The sequence below is a fragment of the Leuciscus leuciscus genome, assembly GCF_965113295.1.
Source record: "Leuciscus leuciscus genome assembly, contig: HAP1_SCAFFOLD_289, whole genome shotgun sequence".
NCBI classification, from domain to species: Eukaryota; Metazoa; Chordata; class Actinopteri; order Cypriniformes; family Leuciscidae; genus Leuciscus; species Leuciscus leuciscus.
Window position 1 is genome coordinate 31,670 of NW_028118437.1, and position 15,554 is coordinate 47,223.

At 48.1% G+C, this 15,554-nt stretch overlaps 2 protein-coding genes across 3 annotated transcripts; one reads left to right on the top strand and one right to left on the bottom strand.

Moving 5' to 3' along the window:
- Positions 1-208: 208 nt before the first annotated feature.
- Positions 209-2,038, bottom strand: LOC309491494 (uncharacterized protein). The gene is made up of 7 exons (XM_082190553.1): positions 1,684-2,038; positions 1,442-1,607; positions 1,282-1,317; positions 1,157-1,204; positions 991-1,053; positions 337-881; positions 209-284 (listed from the first exon to the last, which is right to left on the bottom strand). Exons 1-6 carry the CDS (start codon positions 1,894-1,896, stop codon positions 823-825), a joined length of 585 nt encoding a protein of 194 aa, XP_082046679.1. The 5' UTR covers positions 1,897-2,038; the 3' UTR covers positions 209-284; positions 337-822.
- A 1,551-nt stretch (positions 2,039-3,589) lies between these two features.
- On the top strand, positions 3,590-7,616 carry LOC309491492 (uncharacterized protein). 2 transcript variants are annotated; one of them, XM_082190550.1, is made up of 7 exons: positions 3,590-4,553; positions 4,890-5,064; positions 5,143-5,438; positions 5,534-5,703; positions 5,786-6,040; positions 6,132-6,491; positions 6,606-7,616. In XM_082190550.1, exons 1-7 carry the CDS (start codon positions 3,764-3,766, stop codon positions 6,861-6,863), a joined length of 2,304 nt encoding a protein of 767 aa, XP_082046676.1. In that variant the 5' UTR covers positions 3,590-3,763; the 3' UTR covers positions 6,864-7,616. The 2 variants fall into 2 exon arrangements, with proteins under 2 accessions (XP_082046676.1, XP_082046677.1); XM_082190551.1 differs by having other exon boundaries at positions 6,132-6,279; positions 6,624-7,616.
- The last annotated feature ends 7,938 nt before the right edge of the window (positions 7,617-15,554 follow it).

The window sequence follows — 15,554 nt, forward strand, 5'->3', positions numbered from 1 at the left end:
GTGCCCGTTCGTCCCCCTGACCGCCAGTGTGACCACGGACAGCCTATTCGTCCCACCGACCGCCTATCTGACCACGAACGGCCTCTCAGTCCACGGCCGATCTAGGTGACGGCCCGTGGCCCCGCCCGCTGACCACGGACAGCCTATTCGTCCCACTGACCGCCTATCTGACCACGAACGGCCTCTCAGTCCACGGCCGATCTAGGTTACAGCCCGTGGCCCCGCCCACTGACCACGAACAGCCTATTCGTCCCACTGACCGCCTATCTGACCACGAACGGCCTCTTAGTCCACGGCCGATCTAGGTGACAGCCCGCGGCCCCGCCCACTGACCACATTCGTCCCACTGACCGCCTATTTGACCATGAACGGCCTGTTCGTCCACGGCCAATCTAAGTGACAGCCCGTTGCCCTGCTTACTGACCACGAACAGCCTATTCATCCCCCTGACCTCATGTGTGACCACGAATGGCCTATGTGTCCCATCGGCATAACTATGCATCATTAGACTTAAAATGTCATGTCCACGGAAAGCCTATCTGGATCATGTCAAATAATCTATAGTTGGTATGTTTTGGACAAATAGATGAGACAGACAAAACCATCATTTTAAAATTTTAATTTTTGAACCATAATTTGAAGAACATTTATTTAACATGATTTATAAAAGTATAAATTGAACAGAACAAAGGACAGTAAAACAGAAATATATTTTAAAATACAATATGTAAAACATAAATACAATATATATAATATATAAAACGAAATAAATATAAAACTATGGCATAAAATATTTGAACTATATACATTTATAAAAACTATTTACAATTCAAGCAGGTCGCTGAGGTCGACAGTGCACAAGTCTGTGTTTTGCTGCAGAACTTGGGAAATGAAAAAAAGAAAAGGGAAACAAAGAAAAACGATTAAAAAATAAATAACACAACAACAAAACTTGGTTTCATGCATGTAAACTTATCACATATTACTTACCTTGTGCACCTGACGACGCCTGAAAAGACTGTTCAAATTCGCTTACCTCCCTGAATAACTCGTCTAAGAAGAACAAGAAAAAGTTCACTTTTTTTTTTATTAATGTCCTGTTCATGGAGAAAAACAATACAGTACAAGTTTAAACAATTGTTCACCTGATACCTACCGAGGCTTTGTGCTTCTTTTGGAGGCTCATTACTCTCCATAAGAAGGGCTACAATCAAAAATAAATAAAAATGTATTAATGTGTTGTTCTTGTATAAACAGCATAATTACATGTTGATCACTTACCCAGAAAGCTTGGAGCCCCTTCCATTTCAAACTCGTCTACAATCACACACACACACACACACACACACACACACACACACACACAGACTCAATAGTTTGATCAACACCTTGTAAAAAAATATGTTATACTCCCATTGCAAGAAAATCATTCAAAACCTACCCAGCAATTGGAGGCACTCCTCTGGGATATGCAGAGGGGTCTCTACAGGGCCATCCAGAGCTGACAGGACTGGAGGGTCAAGTTGTTGACCGTTATTCAGTTTTTGTAGCTGTTCCTCTGCTACCTCTCTCTCCAACTGTTTGGTCAACAACTTGACCCTTTTTCCCTGAAGAGAGTTTTATTCAAAACATTTTTTAAATGAATTCACAAAAACAAGTATGCTAGTTTGAGATTAGACTTACCGTCAGCTCTGGATGGCCCGATTTTAAGTGTCGCTCCACATTTTCATAAATTATGTCACACTCAGGACACCTGATGTTCCTAAGTTTGATTCTGCCCCTGGCAAGTTTCAGTAAAATTTTCCGTTCCTCTGAGTTCACTATGTGATGCTGTGACCTCAGGTGGTGCCTTAGGTGCACAACTTTCGATGGGCACAACGGGCAAGTCAGTAGCATCTTTGACAAATGGAAACAAAGTTAGTTCAGTTAGAAACATGATATGACCTATTAATGCATTGTCCACGGACAGCTCACAGGGACCCTGTCGAATAAGTTGCAAGTGGGCCCTTCCTGTGCCCAACTGTAACTTATTCGACAGGGTCCCTGTAAGCTGTCCGTGGACATGTCATGTCCACAGACAGCTTACAGTGACCCTGTCATGTAAGTTGCAAGTGGGCCCTTCCTGTGCCCAACTGTAACTTATTCGACAGGGTCCCTGTAAGCTGTCCGTGGACATGTCATGTCCACAGACAGCTCACAGGGACCCTGTCGAATAAGTTGCAAGTGGGCCCTTCCTGTGCCCAACTGTAACTTATTTGACAGGGTCCCTGTAAGCTGTCCGTGGACATGTCATGTCCACAGACAGCTCACAGGGACCCTGTCGAATAAGTTGCAAGTGGGCCCTTCCTGTGCCCAACTGTAACTTAAGTGACGGGACCTCTGTAGTCTGAAATATTCTCAAAATAACACTTTGAAATTACCTTGTCGAAGGGGGTGGCAGCAGCTGTTTACACTGTATGACTGAAATGAAGTTTAAGGGTTAGGGTCACTTTTTACATATTCATAATAAAAAAAAAAATTGCATTTTCAAAAAAATATTTAAAATGTATTAATAAAAGGAAAATTACAAGGGATAAAGTTAAACATATCTACGCACAGTAGAGATCATAAACATGCATTTTTATTTCATAAACACTTAGAATAAAATAAAAAATATTAAAATTTAAAATAAAACTGTAATAACAACCTGTCCAGTCTGACCATGGAAAGCCTATTAAGCTGTAGCTGGGATGATACACTCCCTTTTCAGGTAAGTGTACAGTAAATTACTTTAAATTGCACTCCATTTTCAGGTAAGTGTACATTAAATTACTTTAAATTGCACTCCATTTTCAGGTAAGTGTACAGTAAATTACTCTAAATTGCACTCCATTTTCAGGTAAGTGTACATTAAATTACTTTAAATTGCACTCCATTTTCAGGTAAGTGTACATTAAATTACTTTAAATTGCACTCCATTTTCAGGTAAGTGTACATTAAATTACTTTAAATTGCACTCCATTTTCAGGTAAGTGTACATTAAATTACTTTAAATTGCACTCCATTTTCAGGTAAGTGTACAGTAAATTACTTTAAATTGCACTCCATTTTCAGGTAAGTGTACATTAAATTACTTTAAATTGCACTCCATTTTCAGGTAAGTCTACAGTAAATTACTTTAAATTGCACTCCATTTTCAGGTAAGTGTACATTAAATTACTTAAAATTGCACTCCATTTTCAGGTAAGTGTACATTAAATTACTTTAAATTGCACTCCATTTTCAGGTAAGTGTACAGTAAATTACTCTAAATTGCACTCCATTTTCAGGTAAGTGTACATTAAATTACTTTAAATTGCACTCCATTTTCAGGTAAGTGTACATTAAATTACTTTAAATTGCACTCCATTTTCAGGTAAGTGTACATTAAATTACTTTAAATTGCACTCCATTTTCAGGTAAGTGTACAGTAAATTACTTTAAATTGCACTCCATTTTCAGGTAAGTGTACATTAAATTACTTTAAATTGCACTCCATTTTCAGGTAAGTCTACAGTAAATTACTTTAAATTGCACTCCATTTTCAGGTAAGTGTACATTAAATTACTTAAAATTGCACTCCATTTTCAGGTAAGTGTACATTGAATTACTTTAAATTGCACTCCAATTTCAGGTAAGTGTACAGTACAGGTTTTAAGGGAGCGAGTCGACCCCCAGTCAGTCCACACTAGACCACCACCAAGCGAGTCTGCGAGCCCGTTTTCTGCTGTCCAGTCGTGGAAAGATGCCCATCGAAACGTGCCCGATCTGTTTGCGCTCTTACGCCCGCCTCGGCCAGCACCTGGTCGTCACCCACGGCGTCAAGAACAAGGAGGAGAGGAAGCTCCTCCTTGCCATGGAGTCGGGGCGAGTGAACGCCCGTGCAGGCCTCTGCCCGGTTCCGGCGTGCAACAAATTCTCCAACCGCCTCGACCGCCATATCCGTACGCACTCTGAGGTCTCGGTGGGGGTGCAGGACGAAGCGCTCCGCTTCTGCAAGAGGAGAGTGTGTCTTTCCAAGCTGACTGCCCTGAGGGCCTCCAACCCGGCCGTACCTATGGTCTCCACCCTCGACCTGGAGGAGCAGCAGCTCATGGAGGAGGACCCGTCGTGCCCCCAAGAGCCAGAGGACCTGGAGGAGGAGGAGTGCGAAAAGGCAGGCTGCAAACAAGTAAAGAGCCTCCTCAGAACTCAGGTGGCCGACCTGAACAAGCAAGTCGACACCCTGAGTGAGACGCTCAGAATGGTCACCAGGCGTTATCGAATCCTCAAGAGGAGGTCGACCTCCTTGGGCTCGACCCGCATCGGGCAGGTGGCCCAAAGGCTCCTCTCCTCTCTCGGCCCGGAAGAAGAGGAGCGCGGTACCGTGGAAGAGGACGTCAAGTCTTCCCCCGAGGTGCCCTCTGCCGTTCAGCAGCCCCCTGCCTTGCCCGAGGAGAAACCTGAGGGAGACGGGGAGAAGCCTTCCACGAGTCGGCAGCCGCAGGACGTCGAGGAAGATCAACCCCATTACCCCGACCACGTGGTGGTGCTGAGTGAGTGTGACGCTTTTATCTGTTTTATCTTTTCAACTTGTGGCTGTGCTAACACTAACTCTTGCATTGTCCACGGACAGCTTACAGGGACCCTGCAATATAAGTTGCAAGTGGGCCCTTCCTGTGCCCAACTGTAACTTATTCGACAGGGTCCCTGTAAGCTGTCCGTGGACACGTCATGTCCACGGACAGCTTACAGGGACCCTGTCGAATAAGTTGCAAGTGGGCCCTTCCTGTGCCCAACTGTAACTTATTCGACAGGGTCCCTGTAAGCTGTCCGTGGACAATGCACTACTTCCTCTGTTCTCACTTTTTTCTCTCTTTCTCTTTTTGCAGACGAGATCGTGGAGGAGTACAGGCGGCACAGGGAAGGCCCAGACCCTGGCACCAAGTTGAAAGAAAACGTTGGCTGTCAGGTGTACCGAATCAAGAAATTTCTGGCGGTCATGTCGAGGGGCAAGAAAAACCTGGCCGACTTCCGCTTCCTGGACGACACTGCCAGGATACACAGGTGAGTAGCTTTTCTCCCGTCGTGGGCTCAGTTTGAAAACAATCTGTCGCCTCTGTAACCATTCTTGTCTTCTCGCAGTTGGGTCAGCTCCCTCCGGCAGGCCAAAATGGCGGTGACCACCATCCAGCACTACGTGCTGAACGTCGGCTGCTTCATGCGGTTCCTTTCCGAAACCCCTCCGCAGTCCTGCCGCCTCTCCAGGAAAGCCCTGGTCGGCCTTCGCAGGGAGATGGGGAGCCTGAGGAAGTCCCTGAAGAGGGGCTTGGCCGTCCACCAGACGGCGGTCAAGGAGGGCAAGGAGACGAATATCCTTGCCAAGGCCACCCTTTTGACGTGCCGGGAGCTCGCGGCCAAGGCCATCCCCGAGCTACTGGGTAAGTTGTCTTTTACCTTCTCCCCGACTCGAGGTACTCACCTGTTGCCGAACGAACGTTTGAACCTTGACGTTGTGCTTCTCTCCCGTCTTTAGACCTCCTGGAGAAGGAGCCCAGCCTGAAGAACCTGTGGAGGTTTTACGGGCACTTTGCGGCACTGCTCTCCTGCATTTACGGCCACAGAGGGGGTGTTTTTCAGAATATCACCATCCAGGAGGTTGTGGGGGCCCGTAAATCCTCCTCTGAGAGGGCGTACCTCATCAATGTGAGCGTCTGACTTTTATTTGTTGTTCCCTGATTTGTTTTTGCCGCCTCTCCTGACTGTCGTTCCCCCCGTGTGTCCACAGATAGCCCAGCACAAGACCAACATGGCCTTCGGGTCGGCCCAGATCGCCTTGACGGAGGAGGAGTTTGGGTGGGTGACGAGGTTCCTCCAGCTGAAGGACCAGCTGCCGGGCGGTCCCACGGCCAAATACCTGTTTTTCACGTCCACCCAAAACCCCTGCAAGAACTTGAACTGCTACTTCCAGGAGGCCTGGAAGTCGATGGGCCTTCCCGGCTGCCCCACCTTCACCGACGTCCGGACGTCCATTGCCAGTCACGTAAGTGTTTTTGGGCGCTCTGGCGCGTATTTCGGCGGCCTTCCCTGGTGGCGGCATTGGTTTTGACTTTTCTCTGTCTCTGTCTTTCCAGATCAAGTTCACCCACAACAATGACGACCGGGTGAAGCTGTCCAAGTTCATGTGTCACGACACACGGACGGCGGACAAATTTTATGTGGCCAACTTGACTCCCCAGCAGGCCATGGAGCACCGCAGGCTGTTCGACTCTGCCCTGGAAGGTGCGGAGAGGGGATCCCCGTCGAAGGAGCCGACCTCCCCGTCGAAGGAGCCGACCTCGGGGAAGCGGCCTGCCAAGGGTAAGGGCAAGCAACCCCTAAAGAGGAGAGCTCCCGAGTCCCCGGACGAGGAGCTCACGTCGGGCAGCACCACTCCCGAGGTGACCCGCATGGAGCTCCAGGAGTCTGGGGCGTCCAGCCCCGAGTCCAGCGAGGTAAGTTGGCTACCTTTGACTTGCAGTGAACCTAGCGTGTTATAATCGTTTGCAACATCACGATCACTTGCTCACCATGTCTTTGTGTGTACGCATTTGTTTTACCTTGCACAGCACGGGGAGGAGGAGGAGGCCTCGGAGAAGGGATCCCAAGAACAGGAGCCACAGGAACCGAGCACCCCCCCCAGAAAGTACCCTGCACGGAGAGGCAAGGCGACGGTGCTGCTGACTCCATTGAAGCTTGTGTCACCGCTGAAGGTCAAAAAGGCCATCTTCTCCGCGAGCTCCACAACGCTGGTTGGGATCAACCGCCGAAAGAAGGCCGCAGAAAAGGTAAAGGCGGCCATGAACAGGCGAAGAAAACCAAAATAGGCGTTGCCTTCGTTTGCTCCGGTTGTTCGGTTTTTTTGGAGACATTTTGAGTTTTTACCCTTGTTCCGGTGTTCGCTTTTTTGAGAGACTTTTTTTTTTTTTTACCCTTGTTCCGGTGTTCGCTTTTTTGAGAGACTTTTTTTTTTTAACCCTTGTTCCAGTGTTCGATTTTTGAGAGACTTTTTTTTTTACCCTTGTTCCAGTGTTCGTTTTTTGAGAGACTTTTTTTTGTTTGTTTATCCTGTTCCAGCGTTCGTTCCCCTTGCAGTGTTCGTTTTTTTGTTTTAAATAAAGTTGTTTTTGTTGGTTGAAGTTTTAACTTCTTGTCTGTCTTTTTTTTCTAAGTATTATTGTGAAAATTGAATTAGAGGTTTTATTCAATTGGTTCAAACTGGTTAAAGGGTTAATTGATCTGAACGTGTAATCAAACCATGTGTAATTAATTTGTTATAACACCTATGTCCACTGACAGCTTATAGGGGCCCTGTCAAATAAGTTACAGGTGGGCACAGGAAGGTCCCACCTGTAACTTATTTGACGGGACCTCTTTAGGCTGTCCGTGGTCAATGTATTAATAGGTCATAATTCAGGGTTGTAAATGTTTTATTACTTTAAACGTAATGTAGAGTGCACAGGGAAGACAAACAGACATGTTGGGGTACTTTAAAGTTCATAATTGTGCATAGTTAGCATTTAAATGGCATGTCCACAGACAGCTTACAGTAACCCAGTCGAATAAGTTACAGGTGGGCACAGGAAGGGCCCACCTGTAACTTATTTGATATGTCCACGGAGAGCTTACAGGGACCCTGTCATATAAGTTGCAAGTGGGCACAGGAAGGGCCCAACTGTAACTTATATGACAGGGTCCCTGCAAGCTGTCCGCGGACCCTGTCAAATAAGTTACAGGTGGGCCCTTCCTGTGCCCAATTGCAACTTATTTGACAGGGTCTCTGTAAGCTGTCGGTGGTCAATGCATTATTAGGTCATATTTCATCATTATAAATGTTTTATTACTTAAATTATGCAGTAAAGTGCACAGGCCAGACAATCCAACATGTTGGGGTACTTTACAGTTCATAATTATGCATTATTAGCCTTAAAATGACATGTCCATGGAGTGCATACAGGGACCCTGTCAAATAAGTTGCAGGTGGGCACAGGAAGGTCCCACCTGTAACTTATTTGACGGGACCTCTTTAGGCTGTCCGTGGTCAATGCATTAACAGGTCATAATTTATGATTATTAATGTTTTATTACTTAAAACATGCAGTACAGTGCACAGGGAAGACAATGCAACATGTTGGGGTACTTTACAGTTCATAATTATGCATAATTAGCCTTAAATGGACATGTCCACGGACAGCTTACAGGGACCCTGTCATATAGGTTACAGGTGGGATCCTTTTTATATTTTGATGTCATTATGGAAAAGATTGCATAAAAATGATTAAATATCAATTTTATGTTAATCTCTGGGCCCCCCTGAGCGATTTGCAGCCTTCAGAACCTCCAAATTCCACTGTCCACGAACAGCCTAAATTTTTGAATGGGATAGATTGTACGTGGGACGTCCAGATCTCAGCCTCTGGACAGAATTTGGAGATGAAACCTGCACTCCTGTGCTCATCTGGACACGCCCTGTCCATGGTGTGAATTTCAAAGAGATTGGAGAAACTTGAAAATTCGACCCCAAAAAACTCAAAGGGGTATCCCTTGGAGAATTTTTCAGTCAGATTTTCAAGTTTCTCCAAACTCCCTGAAATTCACAGCGCTGTCTGGGCACGTCCAGACGAGCGCAGGAGCGCAGGTTTCATCTCCAAATTCTGTCCAGAGGCTGAGATCTGGACGTTCCACGTACAATCTATCCCATTCAAAAATTTAGGCTGTTCGTGGACAGTGGAATTTCTGGGTTCTGAAGGCTGCAAATTGCTCAGGGGGGCCCAAAGATGAACATAAAATTGATATTTAATCAATTTTCTTAATTTTTAATCAATCTTGGCATCAAAATATAAAACAGCATCCCACCTGTAACTTATCTGACAGGGTCTCTGTAAGCTGTCCGTGGTCAATGCATTAATAGGTCATATTTCATACTTATTAATGTTTTATTACTTAAATCATAGAGTACAGTGCACAGGGAAGACAATCCAACATGTTACAGCCATTAATTATGCATAATTTGCATAAAATTCGACTGTCCCACAGACAGCCTATAGGGGCTCTGTCAAATAGGTTACAGGTGGGATGCTGTTTTTGACTTAGACATTTTCAGCGGGTGAATCCCTGTAAAGAATTGGGGATTTCAGCATATGTGCTGAAGGCCAGTGAGTAACTTATTAAGTTACAGGTGGGATGCTGATTTTGACCGGTGTACTTCACAGTTCATAATTATGCTGTCCACGGACAGCTTACAGGAACCCTGTCAAATAAGTTACAGGTGGGCACAGTAAGGGCCCACCTGTAACTTATTTGATGGGACCTCTTTAGGCTGTCCGTGGTCAATGCATTAACAGGTCACAATTCATACTCATAAATATTTTATGACTTTAAACATAATGTACAGTGCACAGGAAAGACAATCCAACATGTTGGGGCTCTTTACAGTTCATAATTATGCATAATTAGCCTTAAAATGGCATGTCCACGGACAGCTTACAGGAACCCTGTCGAATAAGTTACAGGTGGGCACTTCCTGTAAAATCATAGGAATTGCCCAGCTGTAACTTATTTGACGGGACCTCTTTAGGCTGTCCGTGGTCAATGCATTAACAGGTCATAATATATGATTATTAATGTTTTATTACTTAAAACATGCAGTACAGTGCACAGGGAAGACAATCTGACATGTTGGGGTACTTTACAGTTCATAATTGTGCATCGTTAGCCTTAAAATGACATGTCCATGGAGAGCTTACAGGGACCCCGTCAAATAAGTTGCAGGTGGGACTTCAGCACATATGCTGAAATCCCCAATTCCTTACAGGGATTCACCGGCCGAAAATGTCTAAGTCAAAAACAGCATCCCACCTGCAACTTATTTGATAGGGTCTCTGTAAGCTGGCCGTGGTCGTTGCATTAATAGGTCATATTTCCTGATTATTAATGTCTTATTACTTAAAACATGCAGCACAGTGCACAGGGAAGACAATCCAACATGTTGGGGTACTTTACAGTTCATAATTGTGCATCGTTAGCCTTAAAATAACATGTCCATGGAGAGCTTACAGGGACCCCGTCAAATAAGTTGCAGGTGGGACTTCAGCACATATGCTGAAATCCCCAATTCCTTACAGGGATTCACCGGCCGAAAATGTCTAAGTCAAAAACAGCATCCCACCTGCAACTTATTTGATAGGGTCTCTGTAAGCTGTCCGTGGTCGTTGCATTAATAGGTCATATTTCATGATTATTAATGTCTTATTACTTAAAACATGCAGCACAGTGCACAGGAAAGACAATCCAACATGTTGGGGTACTTTACAGTTCATAATTGTGCATCGTTAGCCTTAAAATGACATGTCCATGGAGAGCTTACAGGGACCCCGTCAAATAAGTTGCAGGTGGGACTTCAGCACATATGCTGAAATCCCCAATTCCTTACAGGGATTCACCTTACAGGGCCGAAAATGTCTAAGTCAAAAACAGCATCCCACCTGCAACTTATTTGACAGGGTTCCTGTAAGCTGTCCGTGGTCAATGCATTAACAGGTCATAATTCATGATTATTAATGTTTTATTACATAAATCATAGCCACCAGGCGCCGAGATATGGACGGGTGAGTTTTTGGAAAGATACGGTTGAGTTTTTGGGAAAGATACGGGTGAGTTTTCGGAAAGATACAGGTGAGTTTTTGGAAAGATATGAGTTGTTGCTTAAATCATAGAGTACAGTGCACAGGGAAGACAACGCAACGTGTTGGGGCTCTTTACAGTTCATAATTATGCATAATTAGCCTTAAAATGGCATGTCCACGGACAGCTTACAGGAACCCTGTTGAATAAGTTACAGGTGGGCACACCCAGTAAAATCATAGGAATTGCCCACCTGTAACTTATTCGACGGGACCTCTTTAGGCTGTCCGTGGTCAATGCATCAATGGGTCATAATTCATGATTATTAATGTTTTATTACTTAAAACATGCAGTACAGTGCACAGGGAAGACAATCTAACATGTTGGGGCTCTTTACAGTTCATAATTATGCATAATTAGCCTTAAAATGACAGGTCCACGGGCAGCTTAAAGGAACCCTGTTGAATAAGTTACAGGTGGGATGTTCACCAAACGCCTATGAAAATGAATGGGATAAGTGGCACGTGTCAGTGGCTCCCGCGCGGCCCCCGGGGGTCCGAGGGGCCCCAAACTCGGCAAAAAGTTGCGTCACGTGGCCCTCTGCGACATACCGAGCGGGCCAGGTCGAGACGCGCCCGGTTTATTTTTTGCTATTTTTTATGCACCTCTCTGTCTCCCATTGATCTCTATGGGAACATGTGTCTGCTAGGGTTAATTCAGCAGTTAGGATTAGAGGGCCCTCTAGGCTCAGGAAGCACCTAGAGCCACGAAACTCTGGGGCCCGACTCGGGGGCCCGTGGCGGTCGTCCGTGACGAATTTCGAGGTCCTGCGACCTTTTGACCCCTATGGGCGACTGTTTATTTGACGTCCCACGTGCAACTTATTCCATGGGGCTGTTGGTGGCCAATTAGCGCGAAAAAAGGTCAGAGGGACACGGAACTCTAGAACCCGTCCCAGGGGCCCGTGACGGGACGCATACGTCGATTTCGGGCCGATCGGGCGTTTCTTTCAAACCGTTTTGCCGAAACACACACTTAGAACCGATCTAGAACCACCAAATCCAGGATCTAGAACCGGGGGCCCCTGGACTAGCACCGTGTCGAATTTGGGGTCGCTGCGACCTTTCGACCCCTTTTGGCCCCTGTTTATGTGACGTCCCACGTGCAACTTATTCCATAGGGCTGTTGGTGGCCAATTAGCGCGAAAAAAGGTCCGAGGGACACAGAACTCTAGAACCCGTCCCAGGGGCCCGTGACGGGACGCATACGTCGATTTCGGGCCGATCGGACCTTTCTGTCCACCTTTCACGAAGCACATGGTCCAATTAATGCAGGCCCTCTTGCACACACAGACAGACATATGGTCAGAGTGAACCAAAGGGAGGAGAATTTCGCACTGCAAAAAGACACACTTGGAACCGATCTAGAACCCTGCGATCCGGGATCTAGAACCGGGGGCCCCTCGACTACCAGGGTGGCGAATTTGGAGGCGCTGCGACCTTTCGACCCCTGTGTTTCCGCCCTCCCACGTGCAACTTATTCAGTTCAAACTTCACAGGCGCTTCCTGGTCAAGGGGGTCTTTTTTCGGCCAAACGAGCGGACGGGGACACGGAACTCTAGAACCCGTCCCCGGGGCCCGTGAAGGGACGCATATGTCAGTTTCGGGACGATCGGGCGTTTCCTTCAAACCGTTTTGCCAAAACACACACTTAGAACCGATCTAGAACCCCGCGACCCGTGATCTAGAACCGGGGGCCCCTGGACTAGCACCGTGTCGAATTTGGGGTCGCTGCGACCTTTCGACCCCTTTTGGCCCCTGTTTATGTGTCGTCCCACGTGCAACTTATTCCATTGGGCTGTTGGTGGCCAATTAGCGCGAAAAAAGGTCCGAGGGACACGGAACTCTAGAACCCGTCCCAGGGGCCCGTGACGGGACGCATATGTCAATTTCGGGCCGATCGGACCTTTCTGTCACACCGTCCACCAAACACCTATGAAAATGAATGGGATAAGTTGCAAGTGTCAGTGGCCCCTGTTCGGCCCCCGGAGGTCCCACGGGCCCCAAACACTGCGTGCCGGTAGTTCTCGGGCCCCCGAACAACATATCAGGAGGACGAGTCTCTAGAACTCAGGGCAAAATTTTATGCAACCCTTGTTCAAGTTTCTCTCACAGGCCACTTGCACTCATAGATAACTCATAGACTGATATACCTTGATCGGTTCTAAGGTTCTATATATACTTAGAACCGATCTAGAACCCCGCGACCCATGATCTAGAACCGGGGGCCCCTGGGCTTCCACCGTGTCGAATTTGGGGTCGCTGCGACCTTTTGACCCCTATGGGCGACTGTTTATTCGACGTCCCACGTGCAACTTATTCCATGGGGCTGTTGGTGGCCAATTAGCGCGAAAAAAGGTCCGAGGGACACGGAACTCTAGAACCCGTCCCAGGGGCCCGTGACGGGACGCGTACGTCGATTTCGGGCCGATCGGGCGTTTCTTTCAAACCGTTTTGCCGAAACACACACTTAGAACCGATCTAGAACCCCGCGACCCGTGATCTAGAACCGGGGGCCCCTGGACTAGCACCGTGTCGAATTTGGGGTCGCCGCGACCTTTCGACCCCTTTTGGCCCCTGTTTATGTGACGTCCCACGTGCAACTTATTCCATAGGGCTGTTGGTGGCCAATTAGCGCGAAAAAAGGTCCGAGGGACACGGAACTCTAGAACCCGTCCCAGGGGCCCGTGACGGGACGCATACGTCGATTTCGGGCCGATCGGACCTTTCTGTCCACCTTTCACGAAGCACATGGTCCAATTAATGGAGTCCCTCTTGCTAACACAGACAGACATATGGTCAGAGTGAACCAAAGGGAGGAGAATTTCGCACTGCAAAAAGACACACTTGGAACCGATCTAGAACCCTGCGATCCGGGATCTAGAACCGGGGGCCCCTCGACTACCAGGGTGGCGAATTTGGAGGCGCTGCGACCTTTCGACCCCTGTGTTTCCGCCCTCCCACGTGCAACTTATTCAGTTCAAACTTCACAGGCGCTTCCTGGTCAAGGGGGTCTTTTTTCGGCCAAACGAGCGGACGGGGACACGGAACTCTAGAACCCGTCCCCGGGGCCCGTGAAGGGACGCATATGTCAGTTTCGGGACGATCGGGCGTTTCCTTCAAACCGTTGTGCTGAAACACACACTTAGAACCGATCTAGAACCCCGCGACCCGTGATCTAGAACCGGGGGCCCCTGGACTAGCACCGTGTCGAATTTGGGGTCGCTGCGACCTTTCGACCCCTTTTGGCCCCTGTTTATGTGTCGTCCCACGTGCAACTTATTCCATAGGGCTGTTGGTGGCCAATTAGCGCGAAAAAAGGTCCGAGGGACACGGAACTCTAGAACCCGTCCCAGGGGCCCGTGACGGGACGCATACGTCGATTTCGGGCCGATCGGACCTTTCTGTCCACCTTTCACGAAGCACATGGTCCAATTAATGGAGTCCCTCTTGCTAACACAGACAGACATATGGTCAGAGTGAACCAAAGGGAGGAGAATTTCGCACTGCAAAAAGACACACTTGGAACCGATCTAGAACCCTGCGATCCGGGATCTAGAACCGGGGGCCCCTCGACTACCAGGGTGGCGAATTTGGAGGCGCTGCGACCTTTCGACCCCTGTGTTTCCGCCCTCCCACGTGCAACTTATTCAGTTCAAACTTCACAGGCGCTTCCTGGTCAAGGGGGTCTTTTTTCGGCCAAACGAGCGGACGGGGACACGGAACTCTAGAACCCGTCCCAGGGGCCCGTGACGGGACGCATATGTCAGTTTCGGGACGATCGGGCGTTTCCTTCAAACCGTTGTGCTGAAACACACACTTAGAACCGATCTAGAACCCCGCGACCCGTGATCTAGAACCGGGGGCCCCTGGACTAGCACCGTGTCGAATTTGGGGTCGCCGCGAACTTTCGACCCCTTTAGGCCCCTGTTTATGTGTCGTCCCACGTGCAACTTATTCCATAGGGCTGTTGGTGGCCAATTAGCGCGAAAAAAGGTCAGAGGGACACGGAACTCTAGAACCCGTCCCAGGGGCCCGTGACGGGACGCATATGTCATTTTCGGGCCGATCGGACCTTTCTGTCACACCGTCCACCAAACACCTATGAAAATGAATGGGATAAGTTGCAAGTGTCAGTGGCCCCTGTTCGGCCCCCGGAGGTCCCACGGGCCCCAAACACTGCGTGCCGGTAGTCCTCGGGCCCCCGAACAACATATCAGGAGGACGAGTCTCTAGAACTCAGGGCTCATTTTTATGCAACCCTTGTTCAAGTTTCTCTCACAGGCCACTTGCACTCATAGATAACTCATAGACTGATATACCTTGATCGGTTCTAAGGTTCTATATACTTAGAACCGATCTAGAACCCCGCGACCCATGATCTAGAACCGGGGGCCCCTGGACTAGCACCGTGTCGAATTTGGGGTCGCTGCGACCTTTTGACCCCTTTTGGTCCCTGTTTAAGTGACGTCCCACGTGCAACTTATTCCATTGGGCTGTTGGTGGACAATTAGCGCGAAAAAAGGTCCGAGGGACACGGAACTCTAGAACCCGTCCCAGGGGCCCGTGGCGGGACGCATATGTCAGTTTCGGGCCGATCGGGCGTTTCCTTCAAACCGTTGTGCTGAAACACACACTTAGAACCGATCTAGAACCCCGCGACCCATGATCTAGAACCGGGGGCCCCTGGACTAGCACCGTGTCGAATTTGGGGTCGCTGCGACCTTTTGACCCCTTTTGGCCCCTGTTTGTTTGACGTCCCACCTGCAACTTATTCCATAGGGCTGTTGGTGGCCAATTAGCTCGAAAAAAGGTCCGAGGGACACGGAACTCTAG